At 33.9% G+C, this 18,346-nt stretch overlaps 2 protein-coding genes and 1 non-coding gene across 3 annotated transcripts; all 3 read right to left on the bottom strand.

Moving 5' to 3' along the window:
* Positions 1 to 5,721: 5,721 nt before the first annotated feature.
* On the bottom strand, positions 5,722 to 5,792 carry Trnag-gcc. Its single transcript has one exon. It is a non-coding gene; the product is annotated as a tRNA-Gly (tRNA).
* Positions 5,793 to 12,755: 6,963 nt separating this feature from the next.
* On the bottom strand, positions 12,756 to 15,545 carry LOC124535428. The gene has a single exon (XM_047111641.1). The coding sequence runs from the start codon at positions 15,543 to 15,545 to the stop codon at positions 12,756 to 12,758; it is 2,790 nt and encodes a 929-aa protein (XP_046967597.1).
* Positions 15,546 to 15,707: 162 nt separating this feature from the next.
* LOC124535427 lies at positions 15,708 to 17,600 on the bottom strand. The gene has a single exon (XM_047111639.1). The coding sequence runs from the start codon at positions 17,598 to 17,600 to the stop codon at positions 15,708 to 15,710; it is 1,893 nt and encodes a 630-aa protein (XP_046967595.1).
* Positions 17,601 to 18,346: the final 746 nt, after the last annotated feature.

Raw genomic sequence — 18,346 nt, 5'->3', positions numbered from 1 at the left:
CTGCCCATAATTTTGATCGCAAGGAAAGGCGCTTAATAATTTGACTTGCCATTCCGACCAGCTATACAAAATCGAGCTCTGACTCTCATACCATATTTTAGCTAACCCAGACAGTTTTTGCATAGAAAAATGTATTGTGCTCCTCTCGTCCCAGCCGTAGACCATCGCACATTCATTAACCTTTTTAAGCCAAATATCCATACGCTGATTTTTCTCTGAAGGATTAAACTCAGGTATAATGTTTTTACTATCTCTATTCGAAATTTGTGTGCTATGGCTCGGCTGTGACGGTAAGATATCTTTAATAGACTTAATTATTTGAGTTACATCTTTAGAAGAAAAAGATGGACTACGTGACCTTTTTGAATCTTCTCGGTAGTCCCCATCGCGTGCACGACTGTTGCTGCGGTATCGAAAGCGTTTGTGGCCACGACTGGGGCCAGGGCTGCGGCTACGGCTGTCACGCGTAGCTGTTTGCGGAGATCGGCGGTGCACGCTTCGCTGTCGACGTTGCTCCGTTTCTCGTTCTCGCTGCAGCTCGAACTCCAGCTGGCGAACCCGCTGCTGTTCTTGCCTCAACATCTCTTCGCGATCCTGTAGCCGACGGCAATAGCTGCGGCTGCGTCGATTGGAGTCGCGATCACGTCCGCGAGTGAGACTGCGCCTGGAACGTGACCGGCTGCGTCGAGGAGTTTCTGTACTCCGGCCAACATCGTTTGATTCCATCATCTGGAACTCGTAATCGGAAATTGTGTGCATTAGATTTAAAATCGAGGAATATGTATTATGTTTAAAAGACGAAATCCCTACTATCGTAAAAAAAAAACCATACGTTCTACCCAAAAATAAAATAAAATTGCATGAAATATATATATATTTTTTTTAATACAAATTATTCGTATATGAGTTTTGCTTTATAATTGTATTGATTTAAATGTAGGTACTACTAATAAATTTAATTTAATTTAATACATACAATATAAATGTAAGTTAAAAAAAAAATACAATAATTAAATATAATTGAACATAAATATAATTTTAAATAAGAAGCTACAATTTTCGTTGTTAAAATGATTCGATAGTAACAGTTGTAAGCGGCGTAGTTTAGCTTGGCAATGAGCGTCACGGCAAGCGAATGTATTGTGAGCTCGTGGTGAAATATATTGAATTTTTTTAGAGGAAGCATTCTCCTTATATAAAAAGATCATTCGGACTATTTCTAATATTATACTATACATTTTAATATTATACTATAAATTTTAATACTATTCTATATGTTCGTAATATATACTTTTAGACGAGAAAACAAACTATAAAACTTAACAATCGATCAATGTGGGTCATAATTAAGTTGTAGGCGCGTACTTACTGTTGTATTGGTTTATCCCTGGCTTCTGAGATGTAAAGACGCTTTTCCAGTAGGTGTCGGCGAAGTTTTCAATTAAACTCCAATATTCAGTTGCACATTCAATATATTTTAAAATATAACTTTAGACTTTTAAACAGAATTTTCCAAGAATCCGCTTCCCGCGTCCGCGTCCCTAAGATGGCCGATTTGAATCCCGCGCGCCGCCAAGCGGCCACCAGTGTGACCAGTTGATAAAAACATTTTACTAATAAAGATATTATTTAAGAAAACCTTACATAAGTTACATGGTATAGAGCGTGACCGAACACAGTCGTCGAATGGGGCTTATTCATTATTCAACGACATCCAAGAACTCATGCCCATAAAGTAGCCCAAGTCTAATTTTATGATCATTTAGATATCGTGGAAACGCTAGACCCAAGTGAATTTAGATTCGCTGTAAGTCCTCTTTGTAACTATTTGCGGCCGTTTCGAAACGATACCATCGTGACATTTTGACAAAAAAAACGACTACAAATAATACTTTAAGTAAATTACTATAAATAAAATTTAAGGGCATAATTTTTTTTTTTAATTATTATTATGTTTTTGCTTGATATTTAAATAGGACCGGATACGGAAGTTGTAATCTGATTGATAACCTCGTTCTTTTTTTAAATCGGTTAATAACTAAATCATACTAAAGAAAAACCAAGTAAATATTAATTTACTCGCCTTTGAATTTGATTTGAAGATCGTTTTACGCGATTTTTTCAGTTTTGACCCACTTGCTCCTTCAAGATCTACTTGTTTTATACATTAGATATACGGCTTATATAAAATATATATAGAGAGAAAAATTAATTTGTTTGTACAATATTCTCAGGATATATTCACGTATAATCAGCAACAATATAACATTCAAATATGATTGAAAAAAAGCTAATAAATAATATGAATAATTAAATTAAATTTATTGTATCATTAAGTAAATAAATTTATCTAATAATTTATTTGGCAATGATGTAAGATAACCTTAAAAAAGTTTGTTTAAAAAAATCAATTAAGCAACTCCACTTAAACTCAGTCGTTTGAACTTGTTCTTAGGGTTGAGTCATGTTTAAAGACCATAAAGAACTAAAATGTACAGTGAGACACGAATAAGTAATGAATTTAAAAGCATGAAACATGAAAGGGTTAATAACATTTCTAAATTACATTATAATAGACCATTTACATGGTGGTGAACAAGCCCAAGTGGGTACCATCCACTCATCATTTTCAAATAGCAATACTAAGTATTGTTATGCTTTGGTTTGACTGGTAAGTAGTGGTAAGTCAGCCAGTTTATTTGCGGGCACAAGGCACATATCGTTCCAAGGGTAATGGCGCATTGGCGATGTAAGGAGTGGTTTCTTACAGCGACACTGTCTATGTGTGATGGTTACTATTTACACAAAAGATAGTACTCGATGGTGTAAAAAAGTGCATATATAGTCCAAGATGCAAGATTGATTTATATAGTTAGAGATTTATACCTACTACAGACCGACTGAGGTCGTTGCCCGTGTTTCGTCTTTAATTGAATGATAACAAAAGAACTAAAGCATGTTTCAACAACATAGTATAACTTCTTTCTATTATATTATTCTTGAAGTTCTGCTACGAAACCTAATTATATCCGCACTGGGACCGAGTCGCCAGTTTAAGATAAGAGACAAAAGTTCACAGTATATTGGACATGCAAGCCGCATAAGCTCGCCAAGAAATATCTTAGTTTCCAAATTCATTTCACTTAGAAGCCGTTTGGTAGACTTGTTCGCTCTTACAATAGATTTCCTCCGCGACCAGAATAAGCCGCGGAAAATATAACCGTTTACTTCCGTTTCGGAAGTCGTATTCGCTATTGTTCTGAAATTTAGTCATTATCGTATTATTTGATGGTTTTAACTTAACTTACAAACAATAGTCATGATATTTTATTAGAGATTATTTAGATTTTAAACACTGAAACTCAATTTCCGACTACCTAAATTTTTACGACTACCTAAATGCTTAGAAGGATGTAATGTTATAAATTTTATATAGAATATAGTCTTTTCTCATTGCATAAGTATCTATTGAGTAACTGCTTATTTCTGTCTGTATGACTGTTCCTTTGAACAGCAGCATTTTTTTTGACCAATGTAATCTACTCCTGTCTTGTTAAACCATTAACGTCTTTGGAAAATAGCTAATTACGAAGATTATTTATTCTGTTTCATTGTCATTGTACCAATGGCATTACGTGCAATCTGAGGCATATCGAAAAAGCTAAAATTTGGCGCCTAATTATATAAATAGCTACTTACAAATTATGGATTCAAGCTACTTACATTAATGCGAATAATGAAATAAATTGTAGTTTAGTGGATTTTCATTAAGACGATCCCTTCGAAGCTCCCGAATGGACGTCGTAGCATTATTTCATCGAGATTAAGGAGATACTTATACAGCAATCATCAGTCTGCTTACTGCTCCTTCTATCTATTCTATAACATCGTAATACATATATAATACGTATACATCTTAAGCATATAAAATATCTAGATGAAAACCGATCTTGTTATTTATAGAATTATTGTGCAATATCTATGTTGATTGGTTTTAAGGACATTAATAAAGCTGAGATGGCCCAGTGTTTAGAACTCGTGCATCTTAACCGATGATTTCGGGTTCATATCCAGCCAAGCACCACTCTATATATTTGTGTTTATAATTCATCTCGTGCTTGGCGCTAACGGAAAACATCGTGAGGAAAACTGCATTCCACCAACCCGCATTGGAACAGCGTGGTAGAGTATGTTCCAAGCCCTCTCCTTAATGGGATAGCTCTCTCCTTAGCCCAGCAGTGGGGAATTTACAGGCTGTTACTTTACTTTTTTTACATTAATAATAATCTTTAAAATATATTTCTAGTAATCTAATAAAAATAAGGAATATATGCAAATTTAAACCATTTTTTTTAATATGTTTTTATACGATTATTTTATTTATTATTATATAATTATGTTTCAATATTTCTTTAAAGAAAAAACATCTTGATAGTTTTACAAGCCTTTGTCTATAATAGACTGGTTTGTGTTGTGCAACAGAAAACATCGTGAAGCAACCTATTATAAAATTAAAAAATAAAATTCTGCCACATGTAAATTTAAATGCAGACGACGCCATTAGACTAAAACGTGATAACGCTCAATGAGCAGAAGTTGGGTCCAGTGCATCCCCACTGGCTTTGATGTTCTTAATTACTCACTATGTCCAGATACAGCTAGTAACGAAAAGGGTAATGATCATTCTGTGCCAGCCATAAACGAATTTTAAGTGTTATATATATAAAGTTATTTGAATTTAAAATAAACATTATACATATATGTACAGTCGTAGTAAGAAAAGGTTCGTCACCCTAAGATCTATTTTCTCTCTATTTTCTATTAAATTGATTTCAAGAACTTACTGATATCTCCCTTGTGCTTTAATTGTGTGTCTTATTTCACCACCAAAATGGAACACAATAATACTTCTATAAGTATCTGCTTACTGCAGATATGCTCGTAACAAGCCTCATTGTCAGATTGTCATCATTCAAAGATTTGTGTAGTGTATTTGTATATATGTACAGTGGCGGATTTACAAATTTGCCGCTAGTAGGCTAGTAGGCTATTAAATTTTTGGCGCCCCTACTGAATTTTGAAATTCGATAGGTTAGTTTAGTTCACAACCATATTAATTACATTCATTCTGAAATTGCAACTTTATGATCTATGTTCTATCGTCATCAATACATCGGTTTTTTCCCGTTATTAGTATGATTATAATCTAGGTGATATGACATGATTTTTAATATCAAATAAGTAAGAAAATCTTCGTCATTTTCAACTTTATTCTCGGTAAAGATTATATTGCTCATAGTGAGCATACGAAAATAGGTCTTAAGATGACGAACCTTTTCTTACCCCAACTGTACAAGGTATGTGAGTTTTAGATAAATATGTATATTTGTAGAATTCATATTCAAAATCAAAAATAGTTTCAAGTATAATCGTTTTGTGTTAAGGGTTGATTCAATGGCGCTTAAAAGTCCACTCGCCATTTAAATGTAAAGTTGATTGAATGACTTAAATGAATTGAATTTATAGTTAAAAATAGGAAATCTGTATTTTTAGTAAAGATAAAAAAAAATAATTACGATTTAAAATAATCTTGTAAAATTGCGACTCACATTTTCAAATAAGTTGTATTTTGATTTTCAATCTGAATTATTTTATTAAAAAACAACTTTTAAATTTTACAAAGATAATTTATAAGAAAAAAATCAAAGTATAAAAACAGACTGCATCGGCCGGGAATCGAACCCGGGCCGCCCGCGTGGCAGGCGAGCATTCTACCACTGAACCACCGATGCTCATACTGTTTTGTCTAAATAGGCAGTCTAAATCAAAATATAAAACAACTGTACACTGTAATAACTATTTTATATCTAAAACCCTAGAGTTTCGATTCGCATGTACGTAAATAGGATTGTCCTATCGTGCAATTACGTGAAGATTCTCATGTACCCATTTGTTCATCTGCCGATCGAAAGGCGGTCAATGGTCATTGACCCGTACTATCTCTCAATTTCAAACAACGCTTACTAAGAACTTAATGTCTAAATAAGTGTAATATGTTTATGCTATATATGTTTTATATTCGTTATATTATTTTCAATACGTACATAAATATATGTATAGTTATGTCAACTTACAAAATATATAGAAAAAATGTTATAATGCATTTAGTAATTTTTCTGTTAAACAAAATTATTTTAATCGTAAACAGTGGAGATAAACAATAGGTCTAAATCGAATCGACTACTTCACATCTAGTATCCCCGTAAACCGTTGCGATATAGTGGTTTCAATATATTGTGTTGGATGCGAGTAGCCGAAGAAAGACCACAGTGGCTTGCAATAGCAGAGGCCTATGTCCAGCGGTGGACGAGTATGGGAAACTGATGTGATCTGATGATATATTTGAAAACAAATAGATATTGATAATTATTACTCGATTTAAAATAAAATTCCATAAGCGATAGTTATATCCTGTAAATACCACAGCTAAGAGACTTCCAATCTTTTTGAAAAGACAGCTAAGAGCATATTCCACCACGCTGTTTTAATGCAGGCGTATTCGCAGCCACCACTACATGGAACACTGTGTTGGGATAGCCGTCATCATAATGGAAAGAGTCGAATGGCTCTTAGTGCTTTCCCAGTGTAATGATAATTGTGATCACACCACCGCTTACAGTACCGTCTCGCTGTCGGATGCCACTTACCATTAGACAGCGAAAGTTTCGAGGCGGCGACAGATTGCCATAGAAACTCTGTCTCCGGCCTGGAAGTCACCGTTCCCACATACACGCCATATTCGTAACCTAACTCTAGTTGAGAATCTATTTGAATTTAAATCTAAAAATTTTCCTAACATTACACATTCGTATATTGACCTAAACCTTGACCTTACCCGCTTTTATTTTCAATTAATTTAATGTATTCACCCAAAAACCAAATATAATCCTTTTGTTTCACAATTCAATATAATGTATGTTATTGGTTCAGTTGAACGCCGTAGCCTTTCGAACGCAACTCGTTCTCTATTACGTATGGACCATTAAGCTCATTGTGCTTTCTTTGCGTGTAATTTTATAATTAAAAATATTACAGCAACAATATTCATCATGACTTTTATATAATCATCAGGCGGTATTTTCGGTATTGTATACATGACTTCATGTATTGATTTACGTAGAGCGTTCAATATGCGTAAAGTAAATATGTACTAGTTTTCTTTGTGTTTTTATAAATACAGTTTTGTCTTTTATATTTCTATATACATCTCTTTTGGTAGCGCACCAATATGGGGAGTGATTAATATTACTTGCAGTTTCTATTGGCAGAGAGGACTAATCGAAAAGAGGTATTAGTTGCCAATCTGCCTACCTATGACATATAAAGCTATAGACAATGTTGGGTTATTTAAATCCAAAACGTTTAACGCAGTCGTAGGATAAACTGCTCGTCATATCTCCAACTTCGCCCGTCGTTAAAACGACTTAGGAACTCAATTTGCTCCCTGCGTAGTGTTTAGTGTATGCTGGTAGTGCAAACTATTCCATTCAATTTCGTATATCTCAAAGTTATCTCCAACAATGCTATGCGACAAATTACCATATAATCTATACATATAATGAAATTGACTGTCTTTCCGGATACAGAATTTAGGTACTACCCAGTCACATGTGAAAGTCCTACAAATATTATAAATCCAGAAGTTAATGAAGATGTATGTATGTGTGTTACTCATTCACGTAAAAACTACTGACCGGATTTGGATGAAATTTAATAGTAATATATGTTATATATCAGACTAACACATAGGCTACAATTTATAATGATTCTATGTAGTAAAGTAAAGTAAAGTAACAGTCTGTAAATTACCCACTGCTAAGGCCTCCTCTTCCATTAAGGAAAGGGTTTGGAATATATTCCACCACGCTGATCCAATGCGGGTTGGTGGAATGCACATGTGGCAGAATTTCGGTGAAATTAGACACATTCAGGTTTCCTCGCGATGTTTTCCTTCACCGCCGAGCACGAGATGAATTATAAACAAAAATTAAGCACATATATATAACGGTGCTTGCCTGGACTTGAACCCGAAATCATCGGTTAAGATACACGCGTTCTAACCACTGGGCCACCTCACCTCATTTTTTTTATGTCATTTGGTCATAATATAATGATGATACACATCAAGTACGCTTGCGAAGCCGGGGATGATTGAAAGTCGTTAATAAAACACAAAAAGAAAATGTTAAATACTACAATTTAACGTGCAATAAATCGAGACATATTCATTTATCTTAGGTATTTCCTTAAGGTAAAATCAAAGATCAGAATGCATCAGAAATAAATCTTAAGGGACGCACGTTCCAACAAACTGGAAAATCCACTTACGCTAACATCAAACGTTTTCTTAACGTGCGTACTTATTGGAGCGCCTGCGGAGTCCTTCAGCTAAATATCATTGAATCTACCTTCATTCTTTTACTACTCTCATTTTTTTTTATAGAATTTGTTAATTATTACCTGCGGTATGTCCTATGTTATAATTTTTAGGTCTTTGAGGTTTATTGTGATTCATTACTTGTGTAATATGTTAGAATACTTGGTGGTAGGGCTTTGTGCAAGCCTGCCTGTTTAGATACCACCCACTCGTCAGATATTTTACAACAAACAACAGTAGGCAGTATTGTTATGTTCCGGTTTGAAGGGTGAGTGAGCCAGTGTAACTACAGGCACAAGGGACATAGCATCTTAGTTTCCAAGGTGGGTGGCGCATTGACGATGTAAGGAATAGTTAATATTTTTTACAGCGTCATTCTCTAAGAGTGATGGTGACCACATACCATCAGGTGGCCCACATGCTCGTCCGCCAACCTATTCCATAAAATAAAAAATACATATTAGACACCTAATACGGTACGGTACGGTAATCTAATGAATTAAAATATAAAATTCTACTTTTGTATCGTGTTATGACATGTTTAATCACCGAATCTCAAAGTTGATACTACCGAGAAGAACCGGCAAGACCCTCAGTGAATACTTTTCTTTCATTTTAATAAGAGAGTATGTCAGTAAAGTGCACTTACTTTTTTAATTCAATAAATAATAATTCCACGCTTCTTTATCTTGTATTGAGTAATATGTCTTATTTTTTCAGCTGTGACATGAGCCTTATATTTTTTAATGAATTTCCCATCTACTAAGTCGTTTCCTAAGTGTGTTTCCCCGCGTTCACATGAAAAGGTGACGGTATTTTTTCTCCGGAGCGAGAGATGAATACTAAACAAAGTACTTTATAAAACAAATCGTGCCTGATCTAATACAAACGTGCGATCTTCCACTTGAAATCCTCGTATTCTATTCATTGCGGAATTTTGTATTGACGTATTGTTTATTAAATATTGCATTCTTTTCTTTTTTTGATTTGAAATTAAATTAAATATCCAATTTCCGAGTCTTGAAACTTAACTCTGTAGTAATTAAATCAAATCAAATCAAAATAAACTTTATTCAAGTAGGCATTTACAAGCACTTTTGAATCGTCATTTTACAATTAGGTAAGTGAAGCTACCACCGGTTCGGAAAGTACATTCTACCGAGAAGAACCGGCAAGAGACTCAGTAGTTACTCTTTCTTAACATTTAAAAAATACAAAGACATGTTAGTTAAACACAATTATTTAAATGAATATATCCAGCTTGGAAGTCAACAGGTATTACATCCACGCTTTTTAATCATCTATAAAATCATGTATCGAATAACATGCTTTTTCTATCATTGCATTTTTTAAAAACGAAACGGCAAGGTTAAAATTCATATTTATGTGTCAATTTCAGGTCTTAATTACTCAACTGATTATCTTAAAATTTTGAATACAGGTTGACAGGATCATAAAATAGGTCTACACACATAGGTTACTAACAAGCGGCTGAATTCAACGGCGTAAACTAGTGTGCTATAATGAAAACAATCAAACAACAACATATGACGTAAAAATAAGTATTCTATAACAATTTAATAATACGCAGCCTCATTTCATTTTGATGTGGGTTCAAGTATAAAAATGCCTGTCATTGAGTTAATTACTTCCGCAATATACCTCTATTTCTAAGACGTAGTACCTACCTAAAGAAATTGGCGCGTTTTTTGACTTACACTTGGATCGTAAGTTGTAGTCGTACATTCAAAGCGAGTGTTTCGAAATAGGAACTTTTTTTATGTACGTGGCGTGGTGTTGCATGACGGAGCCATTTTGTAAAAGGAACACGAATATTGACGATTAATTCGAAAATGGAATGTCAAAAAATAATGTCGGTACCATAAACTATCATAATACAACGGCTAAACCGTTCTATTTTGTATTATACGTATCGGCTATCAGTTCAGACTTATTTGTTGGATCATTAATACGTTTCATAAAACATTAAATATAAAACATTTTTAAAGTGAAACTTCTTTGACCGCGATAAGAACATTTGTATATAAAAACATTATGTAGCATTTTATTTACACGTGACGCTGCAAATTGACTTTTTTCTGACGCATTTACTTTTCAATATGTCACAAGTACTGGGTAACACGTGTTTTATTTTTCACCTCCTATTATATATCAACAAAAAGGTTGTCATACAAACACGTGAGTATGAAAAATGATTTAGACATTATTAAACTCGTAGCTCGTATACCTATTTGGAAGCAAGTTAAACATACATATTATATAGAAAATTATAACACATATTTTTTTTTTTTTTATAAAGTTCATTGCTAGTTCTCGGTAGAATATACAGTCTTAGTTTTATGTTTAATACAGTTCTGTGATAATTCATGCAAACTATGTGAGAAATGAAAGAAAAAATGAATTAATAATCAATAGTAATTCTTTTTAACCGTATTGTAACATATTTTAATGAATCTAATCTATAATAGCTCTTAACAATAATTAATTTATTGTGTATGGTTTCATTCGTCAGCTGTGCTAATACTTATTATTAAAATTTCCGTTGACCACTTTGCCCGCGTGTGGGAGTTGGTACCTTTAATATCTTTTTCTGAACCTCTGAATAACTTTATACAAAATTGTGTGATTACCAGTTAATTAAAATCATTTTACTATTTAATAATATAAACTTAAAAAAATACGTTCCAAAATGTCTTGGTTTAAGTGGCTATTTCTTATGTTTAGAATTTTTACTTTTGTCAACCGTAGTCGTGCGCTTTATGTACTCCTAAGTCTCTGGATGTATACGACATGTTCCATTAGTCGGTGCTGTCTGAAACATGGCCTTAGTGTTGCTACACGGTACATCTAATTGTCCTCAAATCTAATTTAGCAAGAAACATGTATATCAATCTAAACGTAAATATTTTGAAATTTTAAGTACCTGAATTAAGTTGGACTGTATCCATTCAATTTCAAGATATTGCAATAATATTTTGTCCAAGCTAGCTCCTATTAGCTCCTTTGAATCGTCATTTTGCAATATAAATCAAACGTTAAGTCTAAGGTTCCTGTGCCAAGTAGGTGGTACCAAGCTCTAATACCACGTCATAAATCATATAAATTAAACTGTCAGACGACATGTATTGAACTAGCATCGCTTATTTTTCAGTCTCACTCATAACGCGACTTTCATTAATAAATTTGTAACAAATGCATAATAAAAATTAACGGATTTATCGTTTGTCTTGAAATGGGGCCAAAAAGGAAGTATCCAAACAAAAACTGAATTTTTTACATCGATTCTCGAATGACGAAGCTTTTTTACTTTTTGTGGTAGAATATTCTAAATATTTTCGATTACCAATCATCAATCACGTCATTAAGAATTAATAACACTTCACCGCCTCAAAAACTTAAATATTCAAAAGAACATTACGAAATTAAATCAAGTGACACAAAAAAGGTTACATTTCCGAAAGTTTTCGAAACAAATACAAGAAAAAGTATCGGTAATCGCTTTAGTTTCTCATGATTCGCAATTTTCGCAGGATCAGCTAATTGCCGAAGTTTTTGCGTTCCAGTGAAAAAACTAACATCAAACATAATGGGAAACGATCTGGTGGAAGTTTTCGACAGTGAATTATAGTCGAAACGTTTTCTGGATTCTGGATTATATTATAATTTTAATGGTCTTAAATTTTTACATTTATTTTCAGTTTTAACTAATTGCTGGTTCATTATCAGGTCGACCACATTCCCTGTGCTTACTAAAATTTTAGTAAAAATTTATCTTAAGTATTTGGTATCGATCTAGAAGAGATCATAAAAAGCCTTATAAATATTTTCGCATTGCGATACACAACAGCTACAATTTCTTATATGATTAAATAAGTTTCTGTTTGTGTTCAACACTGCACTATTTTTCTGTTCATACTATGTGTATAAATTAAAGATTCCATGCTCTTTTTAAAAACTCGTTTTATTTACTGCATACAACATTCATAGGTGAATCAATTGTAGAAAAACAAAAATCAGCACGAAAAATCTAGTAATTCCATTTTAAATATAATTCAAAAGGGAAATTGACATATAACACAAACTTTTTTTATGACATAATAATAAAAACTATTTTTAAACAACTATTTTAAACATTCCGCCCACCAAGAACTTGTTCTTTTAAATTACTCACAAAATAAAATTAAGTTAAACAATATAAAGACCGCCCACCATGACACAGTAAAACTAAACTAGTATAACAATAATTATAGTAAATAAATTTATATTAACACTCTGAATCACAATGAGAAAACTAAAATTAATTATCATTGACAGACTCATTCATGGGTAAAAAACAAAGTTTGTTACACGCTCTTTTGAATAGACCGCTCTTGGTTTTAACTGTAACAACACGAGTGATGTTGTCCTTCCCCGTGTGCTTTTTCTCAACTTTTCCAAGTAGCCACTTGGCGGGTGGCAAATTTTCGTCTCTGATAATTACTATATCACCAATCTCTGGTTCAGCTCCCTTCGATGACCACTTATACCGTTGATTTAGTGTAATCAGATATTCAGCTGACCATCTCTTCCAGAAATCATTTAACATTTTTTGTACAAGTTTCCATCGCTGTAGACCTGTAATATTGCCTTTGGAGTAATCTTCATCTGGAATTGTTATTAATGGTTCTCCAATAAGGAAATGACCCGGAGTTAGTGGCAATACGTCACTATCACTCAATGGACACAACGGTCGTGAATTCAAACATGCCTCTATCTGCGTTAGTAACGTAGAAAGCTTTTCATACGTTAGAGTAGTGTCACCTATAACTCTTTTGAGATGATACTTTGTAGAGCGAACACAAGCCTCCCAAAGCCCTCCAAAATTTGGTGCTTGAGGTGGTATGTAGTGCCATGTAGTTCCTTCATTTGCTAGCAACGTTTTTATATCCTTAGAAAAGTCAGAAACAGCCTTATTAAACATCTCTCTCAATTCTTTATCAGCACCTACAAAATTGGTACCATTATCGCTGTACAGATCCTTACAATAGCCCCTTCTGGACACGAATCTTCGAAAGGCTGCTATGAACCCTTCAGTAGACAGGTTGGAAACTGCTTCTAAGTGGACAGCGCGGGTAACCATACATATAAAAACACATATATAGCCCTTATAAGATTTTGAACCACGACCTGACGCGAATCTCAATTTTATGAAGCCAGTAAAATCTACTCCCGTAGACTTAAATGCTCTCTCAGGTTTCAGTCTCACTGATGGTAATTGACCCATAAATGGATGAGATTTTTGTTGTGAATACCTGAGGCACGTAATACAATTTCTGTAACATTTTTTAACATTATCTCTTGCTCTTAATATCCAGAACTTTGACCTTAAATAATTCAGCATTGCCAGCGGTCCACCATGCAAGAATTTTAAATGAGCATCTTGTATGATTAATTTTGTGAGGTGACTAGTACCAGGTAGAATAATGGAATGTTTCGTATCAAAACTTGCTTGAGAATGTTCAATGCGACCACCAACTCTTAAGACACCATTGACATCAAGCATAGGACAAAGGGTATGTAATTTGCTAGATTTTGATACATATCCATTATTCTTTAGCATATTAATATCATCCTTAAAATGAAAATTTTGGGTGTCTTTTATACAAATTTGTAAAACTATGTTCCTCTCTTCTGGTGTAATGTTTTCTGGTAGAAATCTTATCTTATTTGGTATTTTCCAAAGCAGAACTCTTCGACAATAAGATAACACTCGCAATAGTCTCTGTAAATTCGAAAATTTCGTCCACAGAAATTCCTCATCCTTTATTTGAACCACTGCGCTCATATTCTTAATGGATCTTTGTTCCTCGTTTGTTATAAAATCACTGGATTTATATGTTTCGTACTCATTTATCTCTTTGAGCCATGATGGGCCAAACCACCACAAATTGAGATCCTTCAAATTTTCGGCTTGAATACCTCTTGATGCACAGTCAGCAGGATTCTCCTTCGAATTGACATGATTCCATTGATCTCTATTCAGAATAGTCAATATTTCTGACACTCTATTACTGACGAACGTCGTCCAATGGCTTGGTTCACCGGTTATCCATGCTAATACTGTGGTAGAGTCAGACCAGGCTCGTAATCGTTCCTTTGGAATGTTTAGAACTTGCGACACTTCAAAAATTAATTGGGCTGCAAGAAGAGCTGCACATAGTTCAAGACGTGGGATGGATATTTCCTTCTCCACTGGAGCAACTCTAGTTTTTGCCGTGATTAGATGGATTCTAATATTCCCTTTTACATCCTTACTTTTCATGTAAACTGCAGCAGCATAGGCAGCTTGCGAAGCATCTGCAAATGCGTGAAGTTCTACGTAATAGCCACGTTTTACTTGCAACCATCTTGGAATAATTATGCTTTTTACGTTAACCAAATCACATCGAAACGCTAACCACTCTTTCAACAAGTCTGGTGTAAGATTATCATCCCAAGCTAAGCCAGACTTCCACAACTTCTGCATGTAAATCTTGGCTGTAATAATGACAGGCGCAATCCATCCCAATGGATCGTATAATCTTGCGATATCCGATAGTACATTTCTTTTCGTTATGGGCATATCTGCTTCAGGTACGTGATGCAAGTATTCAAAATTATCTGTATTCTTATTCCAACATATACCTAAAACTTTAATCATATTATTTTCTTTAAAAATTACAGCTTGATTTGATCTTATTTTATCTGCTTTGATGTGATTAAGTAAATTCTCGCTATTTGTGCACCACTTTTGTAGACAAAAGCCTCCAGCCTTCATCAATTTGTTCATTTGATCGTAAATCTCAATAATCTCATTTTCGTCATCACCACCTGTTAGTAAGTCATCCATATAAAAATCTTGTAAAGTTATCTTGGCTGCTATTGGGTACTTGGACTTTTCATCTTTTGCTAGTTGTTGTAGACATTTTACAGCTAAATATGGGGCGCATGAGGTACCAAATGGGAGTCTTACATGTTTATAGGTTTCTATGGGCTTGTTCGGATCAAATCTCCACAAAATTCTCAGACAATCTGAATCATCACCATGTACACGAATCTGCCTGTACATTTGCACAATATCAGCCACAACACAGTATGGATGAAGTCTCCATCTCATTAAAATATGTCTAAGATCTTGTTGAAGCTTAGGTCCTATGATAAAGCAGCTATTCAATGAAACGTTGTTAGATCCTTTACAAGAAGCGTCAAAAACACATCGAACCTTGGTAGTTTATTTATCTTCTCTTATCACAGCGTGATGTGGAAGATAAAATACTCTAGAGTTCATCTCTGAATCCGAAACCTTAATCATGTGATGTTGAATTATGTAGTCTTCTATCACCTTTTTATAGTCATCATATAAGTCTGGATTTTTAATTAATTTTCTTTCGAGTAGTTTAAATCTTCTAAGAGCAATTTCTTTTGTTTCACCTTTAAAACACTGTGGATCTTCTTCATTAAATGGTAACCTTACTATGTACCGTCCTTCTTCATCTCTTGTTGTTGTTTTTTCAAAAAACTCTTCACAAATTTTCTCATCTCTTGTCATTTTCTTAACTACATTCTCTGGTCCTCTTTCTATCTCCCAAAATTTGGTTAAGAGCTGATCCTCTTCCAATTGTAGGTGGAGATTGATAATTCTATTTGATGTATTAGTCTTACCGATACGTCCTGATAAGATCCAACCTAATTGCGTGTTCTGTGCAATAAGGCCACACTTCGATGGATGTTTCTTAAGACCCTCTAAGATGATTTCGCTAAGGATGTCCACACCTAAAATAAGATCAACTCTGTTTGGCTCTCCAAATTGCGGATCTGCCAGTAATAAATTCTCCATTTCTGGCCAGTCCGTGATTAAAGTTCTATTATTTGGTAAGAACGAAGTCAATGTACTCAAGACGAATGCTTCAACTGGCATTGTAAACGAATGATATCTTGACTCTAATATAAATGAAACCGAACTCTTTGTATGTGTCTCCCCGTCTCCCACTCCTGTTATAAGGCCATTAACTGATTTCCGTTCAAGACCCAGAGCTTGAACAGTAGCTTCGTTGATAAATGATGCCTCAGAACCTTGATCTATAAGAGCACGTGCAAATTGACAATAGCCAGTTTTGGTTTTGATTTTGACCACTGCTGTGGCCAATATTACTTCTCTGCGTCTCTCCTGTGTAAAGTGAGTTGATATCTTAGTTTCCGTTTCAGTTTCAATGTTAAGCTCCTTCGATTCGTAAGGATTTAAGTCCTGTTTTCGTTCAATGTGCAACAAAAAGTGATGACGTTTTCCACAACGTCGACAACAGGTTGATTGGCGACAAAACTTAACTGTATGATTATGTCCCAAACAATTAAAACACAATCTCTTTTCTTGCACAAACTCAATTCTTTCTTCAGGAGATTTATTTGCAAATTGCTCGCAATGGTGTAGTATGTGTGATCCAGAACACATAGTGCAGGTATTTGTACGTGAAATATCTCCATTTCTCTCATAAGTAGAATGAAATGATTTCTGCTTGATTAGTTGTTTTGATGGATTTATCATCTCTAATGTTCTAAAGCGAGTTTCTAGAAATTTTGATAAATCTTTCCACATCGGTAAGGCGTCTGATTCAATTTGACTAACATGCACTTCCCATTGTTTGCGAGATTCTTGATCTAACTTGGACACAACTAAATAATTAATGAATAAGTCCCAATTATCAGTGTTTACACCTAAGTTGTTAAGCGATTTCAGGCACGCCATAGTGGTATCCAAGAGTTGTTTCAAATTAACCGCCGAATCAGTGATAACATTTCTTTGATAAAACAGCTTCTTCATAATCTCATTAGTATTATATCTTAAATTGTTGTATCGCTTTATCAACATTTTCCATGCTTCACTATAATTAATTTCTGTAGTAGATAAATTTTTAAGAAGGTTTGCAGGTTCCCCCGAAAGACTGCTCTTTAGATAATGCAGCTTTTGCACTCCACTTAAATTTCCATTTTCATGGATGAGCGAAACGAAGAGATCATAGAAAGATTGCCATTCATCATAATCTCCTGAAAATGTTGGCAAATTGATCTGCGGCAATCGTACTTCATACAAGTTCGTCGACTGATTTGAAGAATTTTTCCTTGACATCGATGATGTTATTTGCTCGAGATCTTCTTTTAACTTTACCTTAAATTCAAAATAAACTTCATCATATTTATCAAAGATTTCATTTCTAAAATAATTTAATTTAATTTTTTCGGCGACTGTCACTTTCGATATTATTTCCGCATGTTGATCAAAAAATATTGTATATAATTTTTCTATATGTTCAAGCTTCGTTTCTATGAACGCCCGTGTAATCCTTTCTTTTGGTGATTTTTTATAATTTCGAAAAGCTTTTTGTAAATTTTCTAGTTGATCTTCTTGTTTTAAAATCGTAGACTCCATTTTATAATTTGATTTTCTGAACTGTCAATATCAACTAATTTATATTTCGAAATCTTGAAAATACGTAATTCAGTCTTTATATTAATATCAATAACACATTTTTTAAAATTCGTAGTCTCAGTTGAACACAATCTATTTTTCTAAGTCCCACAATTGCACAGATTCTTCTAGTCTTTTACCGCGCTTTATTTTAACGTAGGTTCCGTTTTTCACTGAATGCACGATGTTTTAAGTCCAATCTTCATCAAGTCTGAATTTCTTCCCGGGTTTCGGCACCATAATGTTCAACACTGCACTATTTTTCTGTTCATACTATGTGTATAAATTAAAGATTCCATGCTCTTTTTAAAAACTCGTTTTATTTACTGCATACAACATTCATAGGTGAATCAATTGTAGAAAAACAAAAATCAGCACGAAAAATCTAGTAATTCCATTTTAAATAT

Source organism: Vanessa cardui, chromosome 14 (genome assembly GCF_905220365.1).
Source record: "Vanessa cardui chromosome 14, ilVanCard2.1, whole genome shotgun sequence".
Taxonomy (NCBI): domain Eukaryota; kingdom Metazoa; phylum Arthropoda; class Insecta; order Lepidoptera; family Nymphalidae; genus Vanessa; species Vanessa cardui.
This window is presented reverse-complemented; position numbering and strand designations above follow the sequence as displayed.